This window comes from Anabrus simplex, chromosome 1 (assembly GCF_040414725.1).
Source record: "Anabrus simplex isolate iqAnaSimp1 chromosome 1, ASM4041472v1, whole genome shotgun sequence".
Classification (NCBI taxonomy): Eukaryota; Metazoa; Arthropoda; class Insecta; order Orthoptera; family Tettigoniidae; genus Anabrus; species Anabrus simplex.
In genome coordinates this window covers 878,435,969-878,460,591 of record NC_090265.1, presented here as the reverse complement: position 1 = coordinate 878,460,591, position 24,623 = coordinate 878,435,969, and the positions used below count along the sequence as shown (strand labels likewise).

Here is a 24,623-nt window from a genome sequence, read left to right as displayed (position 1 = left end):
CCAATTGGGAAACATTCACCAACGAGCTTGATACAGATCCCACCGCAACCTGCGATGTACGAGGCATTTGTCAAATGCGTCCAGACAGCCTCTAGAAGGACCATTCCAAGAGGTTGTAGAACAAGTTACATACCAGGACTGACTGATGACAGCAAACAGCTGATGAACCAATACAAAGTTCTTTTTGAGGCTGACCCATATGCTGATGACACTATCCAGGTTGGTGAGGAATTGCTGCAAACTTTCTCAGCAAATCACAAAGTTAAGTGAACCTCACTGGTAGAGAATCTGGACGTGAAGTTGAACAGTAGGCGAGCCTGGAATCTCCTGAAAAACCTCAGCGGTGACCCAACAAAACCTAGAAACTTCACCACAATAACAGCAGACCAGATTGCAACCCAATTACTCATGAATGGGAAGACTAAAGGTCGGAGTACATGGGAGCAACTGGAACAAACCCCAGGAAGTGAGAACCATAATCTCCGAGAACCCTTCACCTTGAATGAACTAGAGTCTACCATCTCCACCTTGAAATTAAATAAAGCTGCTAGCATCGATAATATAAGAGTAGAACAGATCAAGAAGTTTGGCCGGAGCACTCTGCAATAGCTGCTTACAATGATTAATGAGTGTGTATCTAAGCTTTATATTCCCAAGCTCTGGAGGAAAGCTCGAGCGGTTGCACTACTTAAGCCTGGTAAGGAGCCAAACGATCCTAAAAACTTTCACCCAGTATCATTGTTATGTCATTGTTTCAAGATCTTAGAGCACCTTATCCTTAACCGAATTAGTGACATCCTCGAAGGAAAGTTCGTTCCTCAGCAAGCTGGTTTTCAACCTGGAAAGTCATGCTGCAGTCAGATATTGAACCTTACTCAACACATCGAGGATGGTTTTGAACATCGTAAGGTAACAGGAGTTGCCTTTGTTGATTTAACAGCTGCCTAAGACATCATCAACCACAGAAAGTTGCTGAGGAAAATGTGCCAGCAAACTAATAACTATCAACTAACATCTCTTATTGGCATTCTCCTGCAGAATAGAAGATTCCAAGTGTCTCTACATGGTAAGAAGAGCAGATGGCGCATACAAAAGAACGGTTTACCTCAAGGCAGTGTGCTAGCCCCTGTGCTCTTTAATATTTACACTAATGATCAGCCCATAATAGAACATACCAGGCTTTTCATATATGCCGATGATACTGCAGTAGCTGCCCAAGGAAAGACATTTGAAGAGGTGGAGGGAAAGTTGACTTCTGCACTAGATACTCTTGGCTCTTACTATGAAGGCAATCATCTAAAGCCAAATTCTAACAAGACTCAGGTGTGCGCAGTTCACTTAAAGAATAGAGAAGCTCGGCGGGACTGGACATGGCAAGGCAAACGCCTTGAACATTGTCCAACACCTGTGTATCTAGTGTTACTCTTGACCGAACACTGTCCTTCAAGAAACATTGCCACAACACCAGGCTGAAAGTCAGTTCACGGAACCATATTTTGTGAAAGCTCACAACCACGACCTGGGGAGCAAGTCCTCGAACCTCTGCTCTTGCTTGGTGTGTGTCCGCTGCAGAGTATGCTTCACCTGTGTGGAGTGCATCCACTCACACCAAGCAGGTTGACATTGCAATCAACGAGACCATACGAATCTTGTCGGGATGTCTGAAGCCATCTCCAGTTGACAAACTCTACCCGATTGTTGGAATAGCTCCCCCAACTATAAGAAGGGCTGTTGCTGCTGATGCAGAGAGGACGAAGCAGACTAATGATTTTCACCATCCACTCTGTCGACTGAAGTCGAGAAAGAGCTTCATCACCAGGACTCAACCACTGATAGGAACATTGGAGTCTAACCGCATCACCAGGTGGAAGAGCATGCTGCCATCTGATACCCTTGCAAAGGAAGAACTAGCTCCAGGGAATGACCTGCCCTACCCTATTTGGAGATCACTTAATCGTCTTAGGGTAGGCGTCTCTCTTTGCAAGACCAACATGCAAAAATGGGGCATACTTCCAGCTGATGGAGATGCATCCTGCGAGTGTAGTGTAACACAAGATCCGAACCACCTGCTCATCTATCCTCTACTAGAACAATCCTGCACTACACAGGACCTGATCGAGGTGAAGGCCATCTGAGTTGCTACATTTTGGAAATGCTGACCGGACACGGAATGAAAATGATGAATTAATTTTAGAGTTGGAGCCTGTTAGATGTGTAGCACTGTTATTTGTAATATCCTATAATAATTATAAATATCATTGATATTTAATAATATATGGTTCATGGTGTGGGTTACTGTAGTCACATCCTAGTTCATAAACCATGAGCAATGGCTCAGTGGCCTAGTAAGTGGTCCTGAGAGTCGGGAATGGGAGTGGGCATCTCGGACATATTCTGAGTCACGGCCTTCCTTGTGCTCAGGCGGCTAGGGCTGTACAATCCACTGGTGGTCCCTAACCCGTTAGAGGAGAGATCCTCACTTTGGACTATGTGTAAGTAGGGTAGCATCCTGCTTCATGAATTTACCAAGCTCAGAACATTTTAAGCAAGCCTTGGACCTATGGGAGTAACGGAGTCCCACTCCCATTTGACAGGCGAGGGACTCCTTGGAAACAACTTGGCGAACAAAATGGAAATCGACGGGGAGCTATCAATATTAATGGGGCTTATGGAAGAAAGAAAGTAGAATTGGCTGAGTCAGCAAAGAGAATGCATCTGGATGTGCTAGGAGTAAGTGATATTCGGGTAAGGGGAAATAACGAGAAAGAGATAGATTATAAAGTGTACTTGATGGGTGTTAAAAACAGAAGGGCAGAGGCTGGGGTAGGGCTGTTCATCATGAATGCTTTTGCACGCAACCTAGTTTCTGTTAGGCACGTAAATGAGTAAATGATATAGGTAGATTTGGCAGTTGGAGGAATTAAGACGAGAATTGTCTCAGTGTATTCACCATGTGAGGGTGCAGATAAGGATGAAATTGAAAAGTTTCATGAAGCATTGAGTTACAACGTAGTCAGGGTCAGCAGCAACGATACAGTAGTGCTAATGGGCGATTTCAGTGCAAGAGTTGAAAATAGAACTGAAGGATATGAAAGGGTGATTGGTAAATGTGGGGAAGATATGGAAGCTAATAGGAATGGGAAGCGTCTGCTGGATTTATGTGCTAGTATGTGTTTTTCAGTTATGAATACATTCTTTAAGCATAAGGCTATTCACTGCTACATATGGGAGGCGAGGGGTACCAGATCCATAATAGACAATATCTTAACCGACTTCGAATTCAGGAAATCTGTTACGAATGTACAGGTTTCTCGGCAATTTTTCAATGAAACAGACTACTATCTGATCTGTAGTGAACTAAGTAGTGAAATCTGTCTGCAAACTAATAAGGGTAGATAATCCCCAGGACGAGGAAATTAGACAGAAGTACATGGATATAATTAGTGAGAAGTTCCGAACAGTAAGCAGGTTCAGGATATAGAGGGAAAATGGGTGGCATACAGGGATGCTGTATTAGCAAAAGCAAGGGAATGCCTAGGAACAACTGTGCGTAAAGATGGGAAAAAAGCGAACATCTTGGTAGAATGATGAAGTGAGAGCAGCTTGTAAACATAAAAAGAAGACTTAATCAGAAATGGCTCCAAACAAAGGCTGATGCAGACATGAATTGTACATAGGTGAAAGAAACAGAGCAAAACAAATAGTCGTTGAATCCAAAAAGAAGTTGTGGGAAGATTTGGGTAGTAACCTGGAAGGGCTTGGTCAAGGAGCAGGGAAACCTTTCTGGACAGTAATAAAGAATCTTAGGAAGGGAGGGAAAAAGGAAATGAACAGTTTTCTTGGGTAATTCAGGTGAACTCATAATAGATCCCAGAGAATCACTGGAAAGGTGGAGGGAACATTTTAAAAATCTTCTCAATGTAAAAGGAAATCTTCATGGTGGTGTCGCAAACAACGGAGCTCATGGGGAGGAGGAAAATGATGATGTTGAAATTACGCTTGAGGAAGTAGAAAGGATGGCGTAAAAAAACTCTGTTGTCATAAAGGAGCAGGAATAGATTAAATTAGTCCTGAAATGGTGAAGTACAGTGGGAAGGCAGGGAAGAAATGGCTTCATAGAATAATAAGATTAGCCTGGAGTGCCACTCCCACGTGGCGCGTCCCAGGTGGCGGATAGGGGGGTCCTAACCGGCTTGCCGGTGGACTTGAGGGAAATAAAATACCTCTCGCGGACCAAACACACTATCCCCTGCGGGTGGGGAACGCACATGTAGAATACTCCCGCGGTATACCCTGCTTGTCGTGAGAGGCGACTAAAAGGGGCGACCAAGGGATGCTGGTATTAGAACCGTGAAACTACTATTGATTGATTAATACCATCACGCGGGGAACACCATGGGTCGTCTTTACTTACGAGTAATACCACTATATTTGGTACACAATAGGTTTGTTATTAGTAGCAGCAGAGAGTGGTTCCCCTGTGGGTTTCCAGTACCCATGCGTCGTACCCATGTGAGCAACACCACGGGTCTGGGCATAGCCTGTGAGTTGTACCACTATATGAGCGACACCGTGGGTCTTCTGCGTTGCCTGTGATTAGTACCCCCTATGTGAGGAACACCACGGGGCCCTGGGACCGGCACCCGTGACTAGTACACCTAGGTGAGGAAACTCATCGGTTTGCATTGGCTATGAGTGGCGCCATTGTGTGAGAAACACCATAGGTCTGAGTTACCTGTACGAAGTACAATACTTGTGAATAGTACCATCTTGTGTGGAACACTGTGAGTCTTCGCTACTTTTGATTAGTACCCCAACATGACAAATACTATGGGTCTACTTTACTCGCGACATGTACCATTCTGTGGGGCCTTGGACGTGGATTTTGCACCCCTTTCGACATCAATCATCCTCGATTCAGGATTCTGCTTTATGAGTGGTCCCTTGGTCAGTAATAAGTTATATATGATCCTTTGAGTTGAATCCACTAATTTTTTTGTTCGCTCGTTTTTTTTTTACATGTCCATCCATTCCTTCTTCATGACGATTTTTTTTCTTTTGGTCAGTTTATGATTTTGAATTTTTTGTTGTCATTTCATTTCGTACCATTAGGGGCCGATGACCTCGATGTTAGGCCCCTTTAAACAACAAGCATCATCATCATCATCAGCCTGGAGTGTTGGTAAGGTACCTTCAAATTGGACAAAAGCAATAATAGCACGTATCTATAAGCAAGGGAACAGGAAGGATTGCAACAACTATCGAGGTATCTCATTGATTAGTATACCAGGCAAAGTATTCACTGGTATCTTGGAAGGAAGAGTGCAATCAGTGGTTGAGAGGAAGTTGGATGAAAACCAGTGTGGTTTCAAACCACAGCGGGGCAGTCAGGATCAGATTTTCAGTATGCGCCAGGTAATTGAAAAATGCTATGAGAGGAATAGGCAGTTGTGTTTGTGTCGTAGATCTAGAGAAAGCATATGACAGAGTACTGAGGGAAAAGATGTTCACCATATTAGGGGACTATCGGATCAAGTGTAGATTATTGAAATTAATCAAAGGCATTTATGTTGACAATTGGGCTTCAGTGAGAATTGATGGTAGAATGAGTTCTTGGTTCAGGGTACTTACAGGGGTTAGACAAGGCACCTTTGTTGTTCGTAGTTTACATGGATCATCTGCTGAAAGGTATTAAATGGCAGGGAGGGATTCAGTTAGGTGGAAATGTAGTAAGCAGTCTGACCTATGCTGACGACTTGGCAGATCGTGCCGAAAGTCTGCAGTCTAATATCTTGGAACTTGAAAATAGGTGCAATGAGTATGGTATGAAAATTAGCCTTTCGAAGACTAAATTGATGTCAGTAGGTAAGAAATTCTGCAGAATTGAATGTCAGATTAGTGATACAAACCCGGAACAGGTAGATAATTTCAATTTTTAGGATGTGTGTTCTCTCGGGATGGTAATATAGTAAGTGAGATTGAATCAAGGTGTAGTACAGCTAATGCAGTGAGCTTGCAGTTGCGATCAACAGTATTCTGTAAGAAGGAAGTCACCTCCCGGATGAAACTATCTTTTCATCGGTCTGTTTTCTGACTAACTTTGCTTTACGGGAGCGAAAGCTGGGTGGACTCAGGATATCTTATTCATAAGTTAGAAGTAACAGACATGAAAGTATCGAGAATGATTGCTGGTACAAACAGGTGGGAACAATGGCAGGAGGGTACTCGGAATGAGGAGATAAAGGCTAATTTAGGAATGAACTAGATGGATGAAGCTGTATGCATAAACCAGCTTTGGTGGTTGAGTCATGTGAGACGAATGGAGGAGGATAGGTTAACTGAGAGAATAATGGACTCTGTTATAGAGGTTAAGAGAAGTAGAGGGAGACCAAGATGACGATGGTTAGAGTCATTTTCTAACGATTTAAACATACAGTAAGAGGTATAGAACTAAATGAGGTCACAGCACTAGTTGCAAATAGAGGATTGTGGCGACATTTGGTAAATAAATTCAGAGGCTTGCAGACTGAATGCTGAAAGTCATAGCAGTCTATAATGATGATGTACTGTATGTATTTAATAATATTTAGATCGATGCTTTCATGGCCCGTAATTGTAGACATGATAATAATAAGCTTATGGGCTTTTGCTGTGTCAGAAAACAAGATGAAATTCTTTACGTTTTGCCAAGAAACCTTGTTTCCTGACATGGTAAAAGCCCAAAAGTTTATCATCATGTTGCCATTTCAAACAGGAAAGTGAAGGATGGTAAACTTAATTTTTTTGTAGAACCTGTCCAAGGAACCCAGTACACCATCTCAAAATGTGCTTCCGAATGTACCAAATGATGAAACATATCTCTAAACGTGTCCATTGACGGTATAAAGTTTGTTCAGATTTACTTTCAAATTGTTTGCCGCATAAAATAAATATCTGTGTATTTTTAAATTCCCCCCCCCCATATTTGCCTAATTTTCAGTTCGACCTGCAGGGGATATGAGTGGGCATATAATTGGAATGTAATTTTAAATTAGAAGGTGTGGAACCGATGTATGTATGTATGTATGTATGTATGTATGTATGTATGTATGTATGTATGTATGTATGTATGTATGTATGTATGTATGTATGTATGTATGTATGTATGTATTAAAATAGCAGAGGTTTCTTCTCCCACAAATACATAGGACAAATATCTTAAGTTGTTCTAAGCTCTAAAATGAATTAATGTAACAGCAATACTACCTGCTTCTTTTCCTAGGCCCCATTGATGACCTGACTGGTAAGGTGCAGAAGGAACTGGATTTGTCAGCTAGACTAGACTCCACCCTGCTGGACCATCTATCACCTCTAGAAGATGAAGATCAACCCTTCAAGTTCCCTGTTCCAGGATCAATGAATCTTACAGATATTCTCAACAAAGTGATGGAGTTTGGGATGGATGTATGTATCTGACAACTGAATAGAAACAGATTCTTAAATAGTAAGGTTCGCATTTGTAACATACATCTCTTAATTTCATGACCATAGTACCATCTAGCAGCACATTTACATTACGTTTTGTTTCCATCAGTTAATAATAAATTTTGGAAGAAAAAAAAAAAGAGGGAAAAGGAAGTGTGGTACATGGTCAAGAGTTAGTTACTCCTTACCTCAGAGGTAAAGATCATTACACAGTCGGTGTCCAGGGTGGTGACTCCTTGTTTTTTGTTGTGTAGTGTGATGGTGGTGGTGGTACGGGGAAAGGGTGAAACCCTTTGTCAGTGGACAAATCACCATCAGTTCATATGCTCTCATTCTATATGAGCACAGTGGAGAGGTTTGGAAATGAACTGAGGTTTTTGGCACACAATATAGTGATTAGGAATTGTATACCTCCTCTCCTTCCTTGCTGGCCAGCATTCTGGTGATGACTTTTTTTTTCCCCCCCACCAACAGGACTTGAACGCACTAACCACAGTGATATACTGTAAAGACTTGATGCCTTAACGATCAGATGAAATTTAAGGACATGGGAGTTAAAAGAAGCTCTGAATCATTACAAGTAAAACGTCTCAGGGCATAATGATGCTTCATGGTCTGATATTCCAATCACAATATGATCTTAACATTGTGAAACTCAACCACCTTTGAAATTAGAAGTGAATTGTGTCTCATAAAGTGTGCAAAAATAAAGTGAAATAAAGTTATGTTCCTTGTTTGGAAAGATCTCAAAGCCTTCATTTATCAACAGCTAATCCGATGCAATAAGATAAATTTTTGGAGGCATATTGTAGCCATTTTTAGAGAAATTACTCCACAGTATTCTTCAGAAGAGATGATAGCTCAGTGAACAGTAAAGATGTTATGTTCCCCCAAAACAACACAAAGACTCACATTTCTTGTTCATCTGCAGAAATTGAGCAAGGCTAGGAAGTCTACCACTACCGCCATATTTACTAGACTTTGGTCTTATAAGAATTCTGTCAACAGAATAATAATATTTGATAATGTCATTGTTATCAGTGGACAAAATGTTAAAATTATTGGGAAGAAAGGCTTAAGTGAGAAGGAGGGGGGGAGTAAAAGTGGAAAATACAGTAAAGAAGTGTTGTTAAATTCAATGTAAACAAATACTATTTAACTAGGAATCAGGTCAGAACTCTCCAGATTGTGGAATCATTTGCTACTTCCAAGTGATTTGCTTCAAGTTCCTTGCAGCAATCTGTATCTTTAATTTAAAATATTGAGCGTACTTTTCATTCATTCATTCATTCATTCATTCATTCATTCATTCAACTCTTCAAAACTGTGGTCATGTTCCCAAATACAAATCACTAACTGTTTTTCTAGTTAAGAAACATGGATCTATTAAGCATTCTCAATTGTTTATAAGCTTCCAGTTCCTTACAACAAATTTGATTTGTTATTATTTCTACCATTCTGTAAGTCACTTAGAGTTTATCATTTCATCAGAATAAATTCAAATACTATATTTTTTGCAGGTAAGATTATTGCATCAGTTATAGGTTAATACTAACTTCCATATTATGTCTGCATAAGGGGGTAAGTGTGTACTTGGTCTACGATAACTGCACAGTTGATGTAATGAGTTGGTGAATGATCAGATATGTAGAGAATTGTTTTCTGCTTTAGCCAGTGTATGGTTTGTTAAAAGAATGTCAATTTAACTATTATTATTATTATTATTATTATTATTATTATTATTATTATTATTATTATTATTATTATTATTATTATTATTATTATTATTATTATTATTATTATTATTATTATTATTATTATTATTATTATTATTATTATTATTATTATTATTATTATTATTATTATTATTATTATTATTATTATTATTATTATTATTATTATTATTATTTATTTCAAATTATGACGAATTACGGATTCTAACAAGTTGAAGGAAACAGTTCTTGTAAATACTATCACTTAAATACCGGTATGTATTTCCCCTGTCTGTTTTCTTTGAATATCCTGATTTATGTAACCTGAAAATAATATAAATAAATCATAAAAGGAGATAAGGAGCAAGTGTACTCTACTAAGCAAGGCATATTAACCAACTTTGACTTATGTGAAGGTACTAATATACAGCTGAAGATGACTGTATAAAAAGTCAAAACCGGTACTGTAAGTAGGATCTTATATAAATAAAACTTGTATTGATAAGGTGGAACCTTTTCTTATCTATAATATCCAAGCAATATTCGATCTGCAGTTTTACCCGTTCCTCATGGCCCTGATACACCAGTACCACAGCTTCCAGAACATTTACAGGATTGTTCCTCTTCTGAATCTGAGGCAGAAATTGTGGGCACTAACTCTGACTGTGATTTCTCCCATGAATGTGTTGAAAAAGAACCAAGACTGTCGAGCGAAGTGTATTAAATGACTTCGTTCGAGATCTTCGCCTTACAAAGGAATCTGCCGAGTTACTCAAGTCTAGGCTTTGTGAAAGGAAGATGTTGGCAGCAGGGACGATGTACTATTGGTACAAACATCGTGAAGAATTTACATCCTTCTTTTCTGAAGAGGGAGCCTTGGTTTATTGGAACAACATTCCGAAGGTTATCTTAAAACTAGGAGCACCACAATATGACCCTATTGACTGGAGACTTTTTATCGATGCCTCCAAGTTTGAAGTGTATCCTTCTTCACAATGAAAACAAACTTGCATCCATTCCCGTTGCTCATTCAGCTGTTATGCAAGAAACATATGGAAATCTCAAAATGCTGTTGTGTAAGCTGAAGTATCAGGAACACAAGTGGCAAGTGTGTTGTGATTTCAAAGTGATAGGTATTCTGTTAGGTTTACAAGGAGGTTACATAAAGCACCCCTGCTTTCCGTACGAGTGTGACAGTCGAGCAAGGTTACATCACTGGACTCAAAAAGAATGGCCACATAGACAATGGATTGTAGGGTCGAAAAACATAAAACAAGAAACTCTTGTTCACAAGAGCAAAATACTGTTACCTCTGCTTCATAGCAAACTAGGGCTTATTAAGCCCTAAACAATGAAGGTGTTGCTTTTAGTACCTGTGTCATCGATTCCCAAGCATCAGTATTTCCGAAATCAAGAAGGGTATTTTCACAGGTCCAGATATCAGAAAACTTCTTTCTGATGCTAATTTTGAAGACGTTATGTGCGTTGCAGAGCGATCAGCATGGACAGCATTCTGGAACGTGGTCAAAAACTTTCTTGGAGCCACAAAGGATTCAGACTACAAACAAATGGTGGATAGATTGCTTGTTTCTTTCCAAGATTTAAGCTGCAAAATGAGCTTGAAAGTGCACATGTTACAATCACATCTGGACTATTTCCCTAAGAACCTAGGAATGCTGAGCGAAGAGCAAGGAGAAAGATTCCATCAGGGTCTACAGGAAATGGAATGCAGATATTAAGGGAAATGGAACAAAAACATGTTGGCAGATTACTACTGGTTACTAAAGAGAGAAGGTCCAACTACTCCTCACACATGTAAAGCAAGGTGAAGACATTTCTTATAGTAAGGTAGGATAATAAACCATAGACTTACCATTCTCAGTACATTATGAGGCTTAATGCATGGTAAATTTTGGTCCATTTGGCTGTGTTTTTTCTACAGATCTGTTAACACAATACACTACACATCATTATATTATGTTCATAAGTATACCATTGTAAGATAGGAGTGTTCAGATGGGTGAAAATAATAAGAAACAAGCGTTCTTTACATATGATAATAGTAATCTTGCATGTGCGCGTGCTGCATATTTATAAAATTTTCATTTTAAATTTGCACAAAAACCTGACTCCAGTTTCAGAATCAACATGCCCGAAATACAAAAGATCACTATGTAAACTTCATGCAATGATTGTAAAGTTTGAATTTGCAGGTCATTGTAATTACTTAAAGTACTAGGCTTCAAAAATTTGAGCATAATATCTTCAAACTAGAATGGCAGCCATCTTCTCACATATTGTATTATAGCTTCAGAATGGTTTCAAGTTCCACTGCAGATGAAAGTTTGAAACAAAGTAGTGTGTGAGTTTTCACAACAAATGGCAGCACTATTAAGTTCCACAAGATATAAATAGTACACTAGTACACATTTCTCCCAGGTATATATGTACCTACCCCACCTTATGTGCTTTCATCCTGTGTTATTGTTTGTGTTTGCATAATCTAATGTATAAGATTTTCCAGTTCGGGTGCATACCTAAAACATTACTTTGGTGCTTCCAGGCTCTGTCGTTCAGTGAGTTGTCATATCTACATCAGGAGACATGTACTGCTTCAAGTGGAGTGCTAAAGGGAAACTCTGCTGGTGGAGAAAGTGAACAAATAGCAGACTCTGTTAGTAAGAACAATGAAAAGGAACTGTTGCAGCAGATAACTGGTCTGCAAAATCAACTGGCTTTCAAAGAACAGGAAGCTAATGAAAGAGGTAGTTATATTAGTTTTATCAGAGCTTAGTATTCTCTTAAGCCATGTCTAGAATTATTCGATAAAATAACTGTTGATTTGCCAGCCTGCATAGCTTGGAGTAGCTGGCCTTCTGAGCCCAACTTGGCAGGTTTGATTATGGCTCAGTCCGTTGATATTTGAAGATGCTCAAATACATCAGCCTCATGTCGGTAGATTTACTGGCACCTGAAAGAACTCCTGTGAGACAAAATTCTGGCACCTTGGCATCTCCAAAAACTGTAAAAGTGGTTAGTGGACTTAAAAACCAATAATTTTATTAGCAGTTGATTTCCTCAAAATCTACTTCAATCTGTAACGTGTGATGGGAGTATTTGAGATTAAAATGTCAAAATAATTAGATTCTTTGCAGTTCTCAATACAACTTGAATCCTGATATGACTATTCAAATTATTCAAATACTTTCATTGGACGTATTCACTAGGTATTAATTTATAAATGTTAGGTTCTTTAGTCTGTTAAAACTAATTGAGAAAATATGTGGAAAAAAACATATAATAACAGATTATCCCTGAAAAATAACAAGACAGTTGTCAACACTCACATTATGTCTTTAGAAACACAATGAGGTGTTCCGAATGCTCCACCTTGACCTTTGTTCAAATAACAAAGAGCAGACACATGGTCCACACCTAAGCAGGGTGAAATGTGTACCTTCTTTGTGGTATACTTTTATCTATCTACTGTCTGTTGGTGAGAAGCATAACTACAACAAAATATGCCATTGGAGGTTAATTTAAATTTCATTAGCCCCCACATGTGTTAAGAGTCATGCCATTCTTTTAGTTTTAAATATAGAAAGAGAAAAGGTCTAGTTAATAGATACTACAGTAGTAATATGCCAGATATTTTATTTTGATACTTCCTCCAAAGTTTTAATATGTTACTGTACCATCAGTGAGTCATGGTTCATTTGGTATCTTAAATGCATATTTGGTATTTTTATTACACTTTACTCTTTTTCAGTAAATGGGCTAGAAGTGGTTGTGGAGCAGGAGAAGAGGCATAATACTGAATTGCAGACTGCATTAAGTGCAGAACAACGACGGAATGGAGAACTTCACAACCGTCTAGGAGCACAGGCAAGGCTTCAAGCTGACCTTGAAATTGAGAAAGATTTGTTGAAGCAACAATTATCCTACCATGAGGACCGCCTCAAGCAGCTGCTGTAAGTAAAAAAAGATATATGAAAAGTTCCTTCCTGTTGTCGAGGAAGTCATTGCTAATTTTTTCCATTTCCTTTCAAATCTGGAAAGACACCGTGTAGGATTTCTGAACCCAAGTTAATGGGTTCGATTCCAGCTCTGTCTGCTGGTATATAAAGGTGCTCAAATATATCAGTCTCGTGTCTGTAGATTTACAGGCACGTAAAATAAGTCTTGCAGGACATAATTCTGGCACTGTGATGTCTTCAAAAACCGTTAAAGTAGTGGGACATAAAACCAAATTATTTTTTAAAATTATTTTATCATTATTATTATTATTATTATTATTATTATCATCATCATCATCATCATCATCATCATCTCCTACGTTGGAATCAAGAAAGGCTGACTCGAAAACTCGTTACACATTTTGAAGGGAAAAAAATTGTTCCCAGGTGGGGTATGGAGATACATGCTGATATGGAGAAAATGGGCATTAGTCATGACGACATCCAAAACAGGAACCACTTTTGACAATTAATTTCAAACTTCAGAGGCTTCCGAGAAGGAGAAAAGAAATCTTCAAAAATTTATTTCTTTTTTTCAGAATAAAGAAGGAAGCAGATAAGCCAACAAATGAAGCTATATTGGCAGAAGATCAAAGCCAAGAGAGGGAAAAGATGATCCAGGATACCATAGTTGTTCCTCCGTGGTCAATAATGGCCAAAATCGAACAGAAAAAGATTATTATTATTATTATTATTATTATTATTATTATTATTATTATTATTATTATTATTATTATTATTCAGTAAAAAATTGGAGTTGAGGTAATTATTTGATTACTCCTTTCACATTCATAGAAAACTCAACTAGGCAAGTTGGCTGTGCGGTTAGGGGCGCATCCAGGAGATAGTGGGTTTGAGCCCCACTGTCGGCAGTCCTGAAGATGGTTTTCCGTGTTCACACCGGGTAAATGCTTGGGGATTTACCTTAATTAACACCACGACAGCTAACTTGCCACTCCTAGGCCATTCCTACCCCATCGTCGCCATAAGACCTATCTGTGTTGGTGCAATATAAAGCAAATTTGAAGAAGCAGAACAAGTTTAAGTTTTCCTACTGTTTATCTCATTTTACAGGACATGAACCTGAAAAACTATTATGTCTGTAGTTCTCTTAGAATAAATATAATGATGTCCTAAAGGGAAAGATGGTCATATTGAGAAATTATGTTAATAGATGGTTGTTGCAAGCAGTCAAAAACATTTATGTTTTCACTGTGAGAATTCATGTGTGAAAGTAATATGAGGGCTATTTTTAATTAAAAACAATTTTGCAATAAAATGATAACTACCAAATATTCTTGGACAATTTATGTTTTGTCCTCTTCTACACACATTCAGCTACTTTTCCATGCAGTCTCCATTTTAGGCCAAAAAGGATGGTAGTCAATAGGGATGACAAATTGCTGCCAGTCAAAGGATTCATTGTGAGCTTTCTTACACTTCACAAATCTGGCAATGAAAAAGAAAAAAAAATGACAGGATTGCTTTCAGCTATGAAAAATCTTGTAAAGTGAAATCTCAGACAGACAGATAGACAGAGAGAGAGAAAGAAAGCAACAAAAGAGGAAGTAATAGGACAAACATAATGACAGGTTGGTGTAGGAAGGAGGAGCACAGGAAGAGGAGACAAGGACAAACATAAGAATGCAAAAGGACAAAGACAATCTCCTCATCTACACAAACTGCTATCTTTGAATATAGGCTCTCTCCTCATCAGTCCGAGTTCTTCTACATCCACTTCTTCTCAGTCCCGACGAGCTTGTTTCTGCTTCCCAGCTTCATCAGGAGGGCAGGCATCAACACTCATTGAGGTGTAATCTTGACAAATCTTCAGTTTCAATGCAGGATGCGTAGAATAAGAAGAAAGCTGGATAAATACAGAAAACTTAAAGATACATAAGATAAAGATAATACGGTGATAAGCGATTGGGACACAGGAAAAACACAAAAGGAGAAATGGATCCCAACAGGGGAATTTCGGTGTTGGAAAGAAACAAACAAGTGTCAAATCAAGTCATATACATACGAAGCATGTTATTTAACATGTTCACTGCCGATCGACGCACGTGCGTAGTGACTCGACTTTCACTTAGTGGTGATGACTCGTGCAACACACTCCGCGCCAAATATTAAAGCTCGTATTTCCACCAGTACCTTTGTAAGCAGGCGGATGTCTTATCTGTTCATTGTTAAGCTGTTGTTAAACAAATAATCCAGCTGGTCATCAGGTTATGTGTTAGGTACTATCTCTGTAGTCGTTACAATTTGGCATAATTTTCTGTGATGTTGACAGAGAATAGTGAGGTTGCAGGGCCTTCGCAGCAAAAGAAACACTGTCTTGTAGGTTCCCAAAATCTGTGACACTGCCTGCAGGCTGATCGTCGCCATAAGACCTATCTGCGTCGGTGTGACGTAAAGCAAAAAAAAAAAAAAGAAAACCTGCCTGCAGGAGCACATTTGCACATTTCACCATTAAATATGTGTGGCTAAGGAGAATGGGAGTAGATCATGGAAGCCATGCAGACAGTATTAGAACGGGGCAGTAGCATAGGACTGCATGATCTACTGTAGAGTGTATCCAGGACGGCCAGGCTTGTGTCTTGAGCAATATTTCATGGAATTCCGCAAAAGACAGAAGTAATTGACTCCAAACAATGCCATATCTACCTGTGTTTGTTGCAGCACACTGTTAGAGGCTACTGCATTGACTAGGTCTATTATACAGTGATTGTTCACACAGCAATAACAGATTTTATCACACAGCATTTTTTTTGAGAAATGTCCAAATAACATATTTATCTGTCGTAGAAAAGTTTTTGAATATCTACGACCAAACAAAACATTCTTTCCCTAATTGTGCTTCATTACCTGTCATGATGCATACGCTGTATCTAACGCACTGCAGGTGAAAAGCTCATCAGTAGTGCCACTGACGCACCGTGTGCGTCATGGCTCCCATGCATAGAAATATTATTGAAATAATTCAAATGATAATCTAAAATGGATGAGGACACAGAAACAAACTCCGTTAAGCAGGGAAGGTATAACGGTACTGCAGTAATGATTACCCATATATGAGCGGCCGTGAACATGTTAAGTAAGTACTGTTTTTAAATATGGCCATTGCAGCGCTTCGGTTGTTGTTCAGAGCATGCGCACTCAGTACATATATCTGTAGGCTAGACGCAAACACCACAACGGAAGCATTCGCATGTATTTATGTTTGTGCATATTGAAAATGCCCCTGACATTTAACGGTTCCGCTGAGTGTGAAGTACACACTGATTCGTTTTCTAAATGCTAAAGACGTGGAAGATGTTGAAATTCATCGACAGATTAGTGAAAAGTGTATGGAGAATACACTATGGGCAAAGAAATGGTAAGAAAATATGTTAGAGCACTTAAGGAAGGCCATACAGTTGAAGTCCGTTATAGCAAGAATTCGTAACAGCGAAAAATTTACTCGCTATAACGGATTGACGTTATATCCGATTTTTGTATAAAAGTCGGAAAACCCCATGCACATTAAAATCAGTATGAAACGGCAATCAATTTGTTCAAAACTTGCGTTTCCGCAGATGATATCCACACTACGGCTTAATTGTTTGTTATTTTTTGTAATCCGATACTACGTGAAACTGTATGTTTAATTTCATTTTGAAAAAAATATAGTACCGTATTTCTCCGAATCCAAAATGAACCCCACTTTTTCCTTCAAAAAATTTTAATCAGGTTCAAAAAGAACTTTGTAAAATCATATGAATGCCTTGTTGTACAGTAGGCTTACGCACTTTTAGACTATTTTTAGACGCCAATCATTGACTTTCGTCACGCCGGTTTTTTTTTGTTTCTTTTTGCAGCTGCAAAATTATTCTTCATTTCCGCGGGTTTAAGGACCAGTAACTTATCATTGGCATCATAATACCGAAGAGAACCCATAGAAAATTTTCTGGCAATACCTATTCCATGCGTCTCTACAATACAACGATCCATCAGGAAATTATTCTTGCTGACTATAAAACTGTTACTTTTACTCAGCGTCAGATATAACCGCCTACCGCTACACGCACGTCTCTCTTGCCGGGTTCGGCCAAATTCAGCGGCTAGCGATATATAGGCCTAATCGCGGACGTTGAAATTCAACGAACGAGTTTATTGCCCCACGGTATGGCCATTCCGCCCTTGCGTTTTTCGTGCACATACCTCACAATTTCATCTTCGACTTCTTTAAAGCGTCCTTGTTGCGGACCACTGATTGCATTTTTTGTACAATACGCATTTTTTAGCTCTTTGTCTTCACGCTAACACCAAATATTGGCTTTAGTTAGGCCTATGCCGTATTTTCTTGTGGCTGCAGAATTATTCTACATTTCCGAGTGTTTAATAACCATTAACTTAAGTTGGCATCGTAATATCTACCAGAACCCGTTGAAAATTTTCCGGCAATACCATTTTTCACATATATTTACAATACAACTATCAATCACGAAAATATTCCTGCTGTCTATAAACCTTAATTTTATTAAGCGTCAAGTACAATAGAATAATGTAGCGTTTGAGGGATGTTCCACCATTCAACACATTGCAATAATTTATTAAATTATAAGAAGACCGGTTTTGACTCCCATGGAGTCATCATCAGTTCTTGGTGAAAATTAAATTAAGGGGAATCTGATAACAGTCATCATAACGAAAAATCCATGCACCTATAGGTGGTTGCATGGAAATACATCATTGAGTTGATAGATATTACCTTGAAATGCAACATACACTTGGCAAGGAGAACTTGGAGCTTAGAAAGTTCCCAGTTCTGGCTCTAACAGTCTTGTGTTCATAGAACATGGAACTGACAAAAGTACAATAGACGTGTTATAACTCTGCCACTGAGTAGCCATGGCTTTTCTAAGAATTCGAAGGGTCGCATGTTTTTATGCCATTCTGCAGATTTGACAAACACACAGGCAGTGTACAACCGATTGTTGCGGCCAGCGATGTATAGTGAAGAGGCGGTCATTTATTGTCAACGAGTTCTGTGCGCATATGAAAAGAAGCAGCGTGGTTACTGCGGTAGTTGCCAGTGGTATCCATTAACTTACTGTTAGGCCGCGATCGCAACAGCCCTTGAGTTTTTGCATGAGATTCTGAGAAAAAAATCTTGGATTCGGAGAAATATGTTATCACTCCAGAGATTTTGGTGGAACACCTAACCGTATATGTATCATGAAAACATATTTGAAACGCATGTAGAGAAATTATAACTTCCTCGCTAAAAATTTACATGTAAATAGCCGTTACTAGACGCGAGAAGATATGAAATATCCTCTGAAATCAGTGATGTACTCTGCCATATCTTGAGGTGTATCACATTCTTACTTAATTAATTTCTGTATATAACATTAAAATTAAGATATCGTTTACTTCAGTCTTTATTTTTAACGAGTTAACAACTGCCATCGGCCACGTTATTTACGCATTTATTACAAAAACGTGTTATCCTCTTTAATTTCAAATTTTCTTTAGAGAACAGCAGTCGATGGGTACTACTAATCAACTCCAACATCGCCTTTGAATGTCAACGAGAGAGCTCGCAAATGCACAAAGTGAGAAAACTATACCGTACCGAAGATGATCGATCACAATTTGTTGCAAATGTTTCAGTTTTCTTATTCAAACGGCGTCCCCTATCCTAACTTAACCGTTCTATACTTATGATGAAAACATACTTCAAGCGCCAGTAGAGAAATTATAACCTTCTCGCTATAAATTTACATGATTATGGCCTTTCCGTAATTTAACTAAACGCGAGAAAATATAAACTAACCTCTGAAATCAATGATGCACTCTGCCATATCTCGAGGTGTATCCCATTCTTACTTAATTGCAGTATTTAGCCTCGAAATTAAGCGGTCGTTTAGTCAGCCTTAATTTTTAACGAGTTAGCAACCATTATCGGACACATTATTTACGCCTTTATTACGAAAATATGTTCTCTTTCATTTCGAATTTTCTTTACGGAGCAGCTGTCGATGGGTATTAATAATCGACTCCGACATTGCCTTTGAATGTCGACGAGAGAAGTCGCTAGTGCACATAGCAAGGAAACGATGCCGAAGGTAATCGATCGCATGCAATATCGCTGGGGTGCATAAATATCGGTAACGGAAAAAATTGCGCGCGCTTAATCGCTCGTAATAACGGATGCATCAGTGATAGGGTTCTCGCTGTAACCGAAGGACGACACACAGTTTAATATAGGAATTTTGAAGGGACAGAAAAAATTTGTCACTATAACAGAGTTCTCGTTATATGCCGTACTCGTTATAGTGGACTTCTACTGTACTAATGTCCATGATGAGAAGTGTAGTGGGCGATTTTCTGTCATTACTGAAGACTTTTAGATGCAGAGCTTCAAGAAAACAGACACTTTACGATTTTGTCATTAAGGCCGATTCTCCATGAGCAGGTAAAACGCCGCTGTTCGCCCGCCTGAACACTCAAACTTTTTGCCTGTTCTACACGAGCGGTTGATTTGACGCCTGTAAACAGCACCAGAAACGCCGGCCCACGCGCAGCCATTCTCCACCAGCGATAAACACGCCATACTATAATGATGGATGTCCTACAAATAGGTTGTGTTGTCGGAGCTGTTCAATTACATTTATTAGCAATATTTAAAAAAGAAACCTAGTTAGAAAAGACGATGGTGGACTCACCCTGCGTTATCGAATCGGTTCACCACTAGACAACTTCATTTAATGTTTTGCGAACACAGGAGCTATCCAGAAATGTTTTTCCAATATTATAGAATGTCAGTTGCTTCATTCGATGAGCTGTTTGAACTTATTAAGGTGCATATTACTAAATGAGTGAAATGGTAGTTTAGGGGAAGACCTGAAATTTAATTCTCAAATATTTAAATTATTAGTGGTCTTATCGATAAACATTAGATAATTCAAGTTATATAGAATTAAATTTCCGATCATTTATGTCTCATACATGTTTACCGTACCGGCTGTGATAACAGAGACATTTATGAATTTGTATTTTTGTTGCTAAGTCCATATCAACGTCGAACCAGGAGAAAATGGATTAACAGAATTTAATGCAAATCGGTACATAGAGCCGGGGAATAAGAAACCACAGTCTAAGCTATAAACAATTTTTTTCACCCTGGATGAAATTGCAGTTTTGGAAAGGGCACCTAAAATGTATTTTTTACATACCTACAATAAGTTATTGGTCCTATCGAAAATTACTGCATAACAAAAGTTAGAGAGAATACAATTTCCGATCATTTATGCTTTATTGCCAATGGCCGTAGCCGTGTTGAAACACCGGATTCCGTGAGATCTCCAAAGTTAAGCAACATTGGGCGTGGTCAAGATTTGGATGGGTTGCCACGCGCTGTTGGTTGGAGGTAAGGGGATGGAGGAGCGGAAAAGAACTGACCACCCTACCGCACGCAAACTCTGGCTCAGGCACACCTCTGTGGAGGTTCGGGCCTGCCTTCAGGAAGAATACACCCTTACCTTTATGTTTTATTCAGTTTTACCGCACCGACTATGATGAGTGGTATTTCAGAGTCAGAAGAAAACTAAATGTGAAGGCTTATAATATCGAAAGTGCATAATATTCAACTACAAGATCATTATATTGACCATTGTTTGTTGTTTGTATCTTATGTTGCCACTCTACTCCGATAGATGGGATTACTGCTGCGTACAGAGTATAACAGCCTGGCGGGAAATAGCTGGGGAGTTAGAAAACGTTCTTCTATAGCGTTCCATTCCTCTGGTTCATACATTTCCTGATACTGCTAGTACATAGCACATTGGTTCATCATAGTATTCCAGCTATTCAATCCCTACTCTGACGCGCTGTTTTGATTGAGCAGTGTGCACATTTAAAACAGAGACTCACTTAGTAGTAGTAGTAGATGGGGCCGATGACCTTCGATGTTAGGCCCCTTAAAACAACAAGCATCATCATCATCATCAGCAGCAGCAGCAGCAGTAGTAGTAGTAGTATGACCTGGTCTAGAATTACAATTTAGCTCTACTCCAAATTATAGCACCACAATTCAGTAAATAATTCAAAATTCAACCCTGAAAAGAGCCGTTTCTTAAGAAAAGCTTCTTCCGCTTCACTTTTATTAAATATATATTCATTTTATTCCAAATTAGCAGTGAAGAGGGGCTTTCTCCTCTGGCTTTCAGGAAGAATTTACCTCCAAGTCAGATAGATTTCTTCGCCGCCAGTGTAGTGAATTGAGATTTTCTGACTCATCGGGTACTCTTAGGAAACAGATTAGTAAAAGGGCATAGTTTTTGCCGTGGGATTCTCCACTATTCGAGCCCCCGCCCGCCGAAAGAAAGATGAAGAGTCTTCACGAATCACGATTGTCTGCAGCTTGGTCATTCCAGCTCTGAAAATTTGGATTGTTAGATGGGAAGCATAGTACTGTTCGTTAAAAGTGAGAAAATGCGTGGCTTATCATTTGATCGAGTATTTCATGTGAGACCATTAGTTTTAATCGTGTCATTCCTACTCACATCATTGTAATGACCTATGTTCATTTCAGTTGGAAAAATGACTAAGACAGTCTTTCTGAGGATGTGAAAGGGCAGGTGGAGATTGAGTGTCTGCCATTATAATGGTCCCCAACTTGATTGTGACTGATGGTAGGCAAGCGGGCCTAGCGTTAAATAGATATTCCGTAATCCAGTCTTCATATGAGAAAAGACGTTTGGAGACTTCCCCGTTGCGTTTCTAGGGTAACGTTAAGAGCTATGGAATTTAATACAGTCTTGCTCACAACGTGTGCACTACCTAACCTAGAATTTTGTATACAATGTAAAATTCCATAGCGAAGCACAGGTACATCAGCTAGTAAAGAATATACTACACTTCAGGCGGTTCCTATCGTGCGACAGAGGCGGGTGAACTGCTCACTGCCGCCACGTGGAGTATGATTCGCTGTTCTACCGCTAGCGGGAATAACGCCTCTGCTGGCGTTAGACCCACCTGCCCGTTCATGGACGCGTCCACCCGCGGCGTGCAAACCGCCCGTGTAGACAACTCTACAAACACCCCATAGTTCTGTTCCGCAAGCGGGTTTGTAGCAGGCGAACAGCAGCGTTTTACCTGCTCGTGGAGAATCAGCGTAAGTTATGAGTTGCCTGAAATTTCGAGAAGTATTCTTTATGAAATTGTGTCAGAACGCTTAGATTATCGGAAATAATGCTCACGCTGAGTACCAAGGGTGCTGACAGCGGTGCACAAAACCAAGCGCATAGGCTTTACATTTACTTGAGCGGTAGAGTGTTGAAGTTTATATGTTCCTAAGTCGAATTCTCACCGCAACGTGCCTTATGTTATGCCGGAATCAAAACGGCACTCCATGGAATGGAGACACTTAACATCATCCAAGAAAGTGAAGTGCAAGCAGACAATTTCAAGTCGCAAACTCGCGTGCACTGTGTTTTGGTTTAGGCAGGGTGTGTTGCTTGTGGATTTTTTGAACTAGGGTGACACAATAAATGCCGAGACTCATTGTGAGACCTTATATAAACTCCATCGTGCAATCCAAAACAAACGGCGTGGCAGGCTCACGAGAGGGATTATTTTGCTTCGTGACAATGCACGACCTCGCACGTCTAATCGAACCCAAGACCTCATCACTTCATTTGGTTGGGAATAATTTGATCATCCTCCATATAGTCTTTTTTACATGCTGCTCTTCGTCGCACCAACACAGATAGGTCTTATGGTGACGGTTGGACAGGAAAGGGCTAGGAATGGGAAGGAAGCGGCCATGGCTTTAAATAAGCTATATCCCCAACATTTGCCTGGTGTAAAAATGGCAAACCACAGAAAACCATCTTCACAGCTACCGACAGTGGACATCTAACCCACTCTCTCCCGAATACTGAATACTGGTACTTCAACCTTAAGGTCAAGATTTGTAAACTAACAAAAGACATAGCCTTTCTAAAACAGTGTCTAGAACTAAAATTGATCCCAAAAGTTTTTGAAGCCTACACAGCGAAAAAACTTAACTAACCAAAGTTTGAATAGAGTTCAAAACAAGGTCAACGACATTTGGTTAAGAAATGAAATTAAAGCGTCATATAAAAAGAAGTCACTTTTAAATCTGCAGTTATATAAAGTTCATTTAGCGTTAGCTCAGGCTTTACATCCGTTAGAATCAAACTCTTTCCAACTACATGTGGACAATAAATTGATTGCTTTGTTGGATAGGAAGCAAGTTACTCTCGACAAGAAACTATCTCAATTAAAAGCATCCCAATCACGGTTACCAAAACGTAGTTCAGACACGCAAAAAGCGGCTCCCTCACAGAACAATACACCCACAGTAGTTAATTTGACAGACGTACAGTTCTCTGAAGAAGAAATGGGGATCTTGAATAAAGGCTTAAAACATAACTGGCCTAGCAAGAAAAAAGAAACGGATATTATCAATGCAGTAGCTGAGATCGAGGCTAACATTTCTAAACTCCCTTTAGAAACACAAGATGATACCAGATTTGAGGTAAAAAAAGGAACTACCAAAATTGCCGGAAGAAATAAACGCAAATTCAAATTTCAACCACAAAAAATTGATCCAGAACGTAAAAAAGAAAATAGACGACAACATTATTGTCACAAAAGCGGACAAAGGAGGATCCACAGTTCTCCTAGATCAAAACACATGCATTCAAAAACAGAAGACTTTTTTAAGGACAAAATATACACAATAGTTAACAAAGATCCAACCACGAGAATTCAGCGAAATCTAAAAACTCTAATAAGAAGTTCTAACTTTCTTTTCAATGAACAAGAACAACAAAAACTTTTTAACATGAATCCTAGTATTCCAACAGCCAGAGCCTTACCAGATTCATAAGAAGGACATTCCAATACGCCCTATCATAAACTGTAGAAACAGCCCCACCTATAAAGTATCAAAATTCATTCACGGCTTCCTAAAAAAAACATTACGTATTCAATAATAAACATCCTTTAAAAAATTCAGTCACTTTTTGCGAAATTCTAAACAAGTTTAAGCTGCGACCCAATCACTCAGTGTGCTCCTATGACGTCGTAAATATGTACCCAAACATCCCTACCAAAGAAACTCTAAGAATCATCAGTGATAATATCTATAAACACAGCGGCCTTAGTAAGATGGAAATTGAAGAATTCATGAAGATATTAAATTTTGTCTTAAGCAACAACTTTTTCTCTTTCAGTGGAAGGTTTTACCAACAAAAAGGCTTAGCAATGGGCGACCCTCTTTCTGGCATCTTAGCAGACATTTATATGGACACAATAGAACACACAAAAATTATAACAAAAATAAAAGGCGTATGTTTATGTTTACGATACTTTCGTAATTTTCGACAAAAATGTCACTAATAGTGACGAGATC

General features: G+C 39.1%; 1 protein-coding gene across 2 annotated transcripts in view; it reads left to right on the top strand.

Moving 5' to 3' along the window:
- Positions 1-24,623, top strand: part of LOC136857675 (golgin subfamily A member 4) — a 443,088-nt gene that overhangs the window by 285,608 nt on the left and 132,857 nt on the right. For both annotated transcript variants that reach the window (XM_067136518.2, XM_067136517.2), the window contains 3 exons: positions 7,262-7,443; positions 11,740-11,941; positions 12,946-13,147. In XM_067136518.2, the coding sequence (XP_066992619.2) occupies positions 7,262-7,443; positions 11,740-11,941; positions 12,946-13,147 (586 nt within the window). The remainder of the gene's footprint in view (positions 1-7,261; positions 7,444-11,739; positions 11,942-12,945; positions 13,148-24,623) is intronic.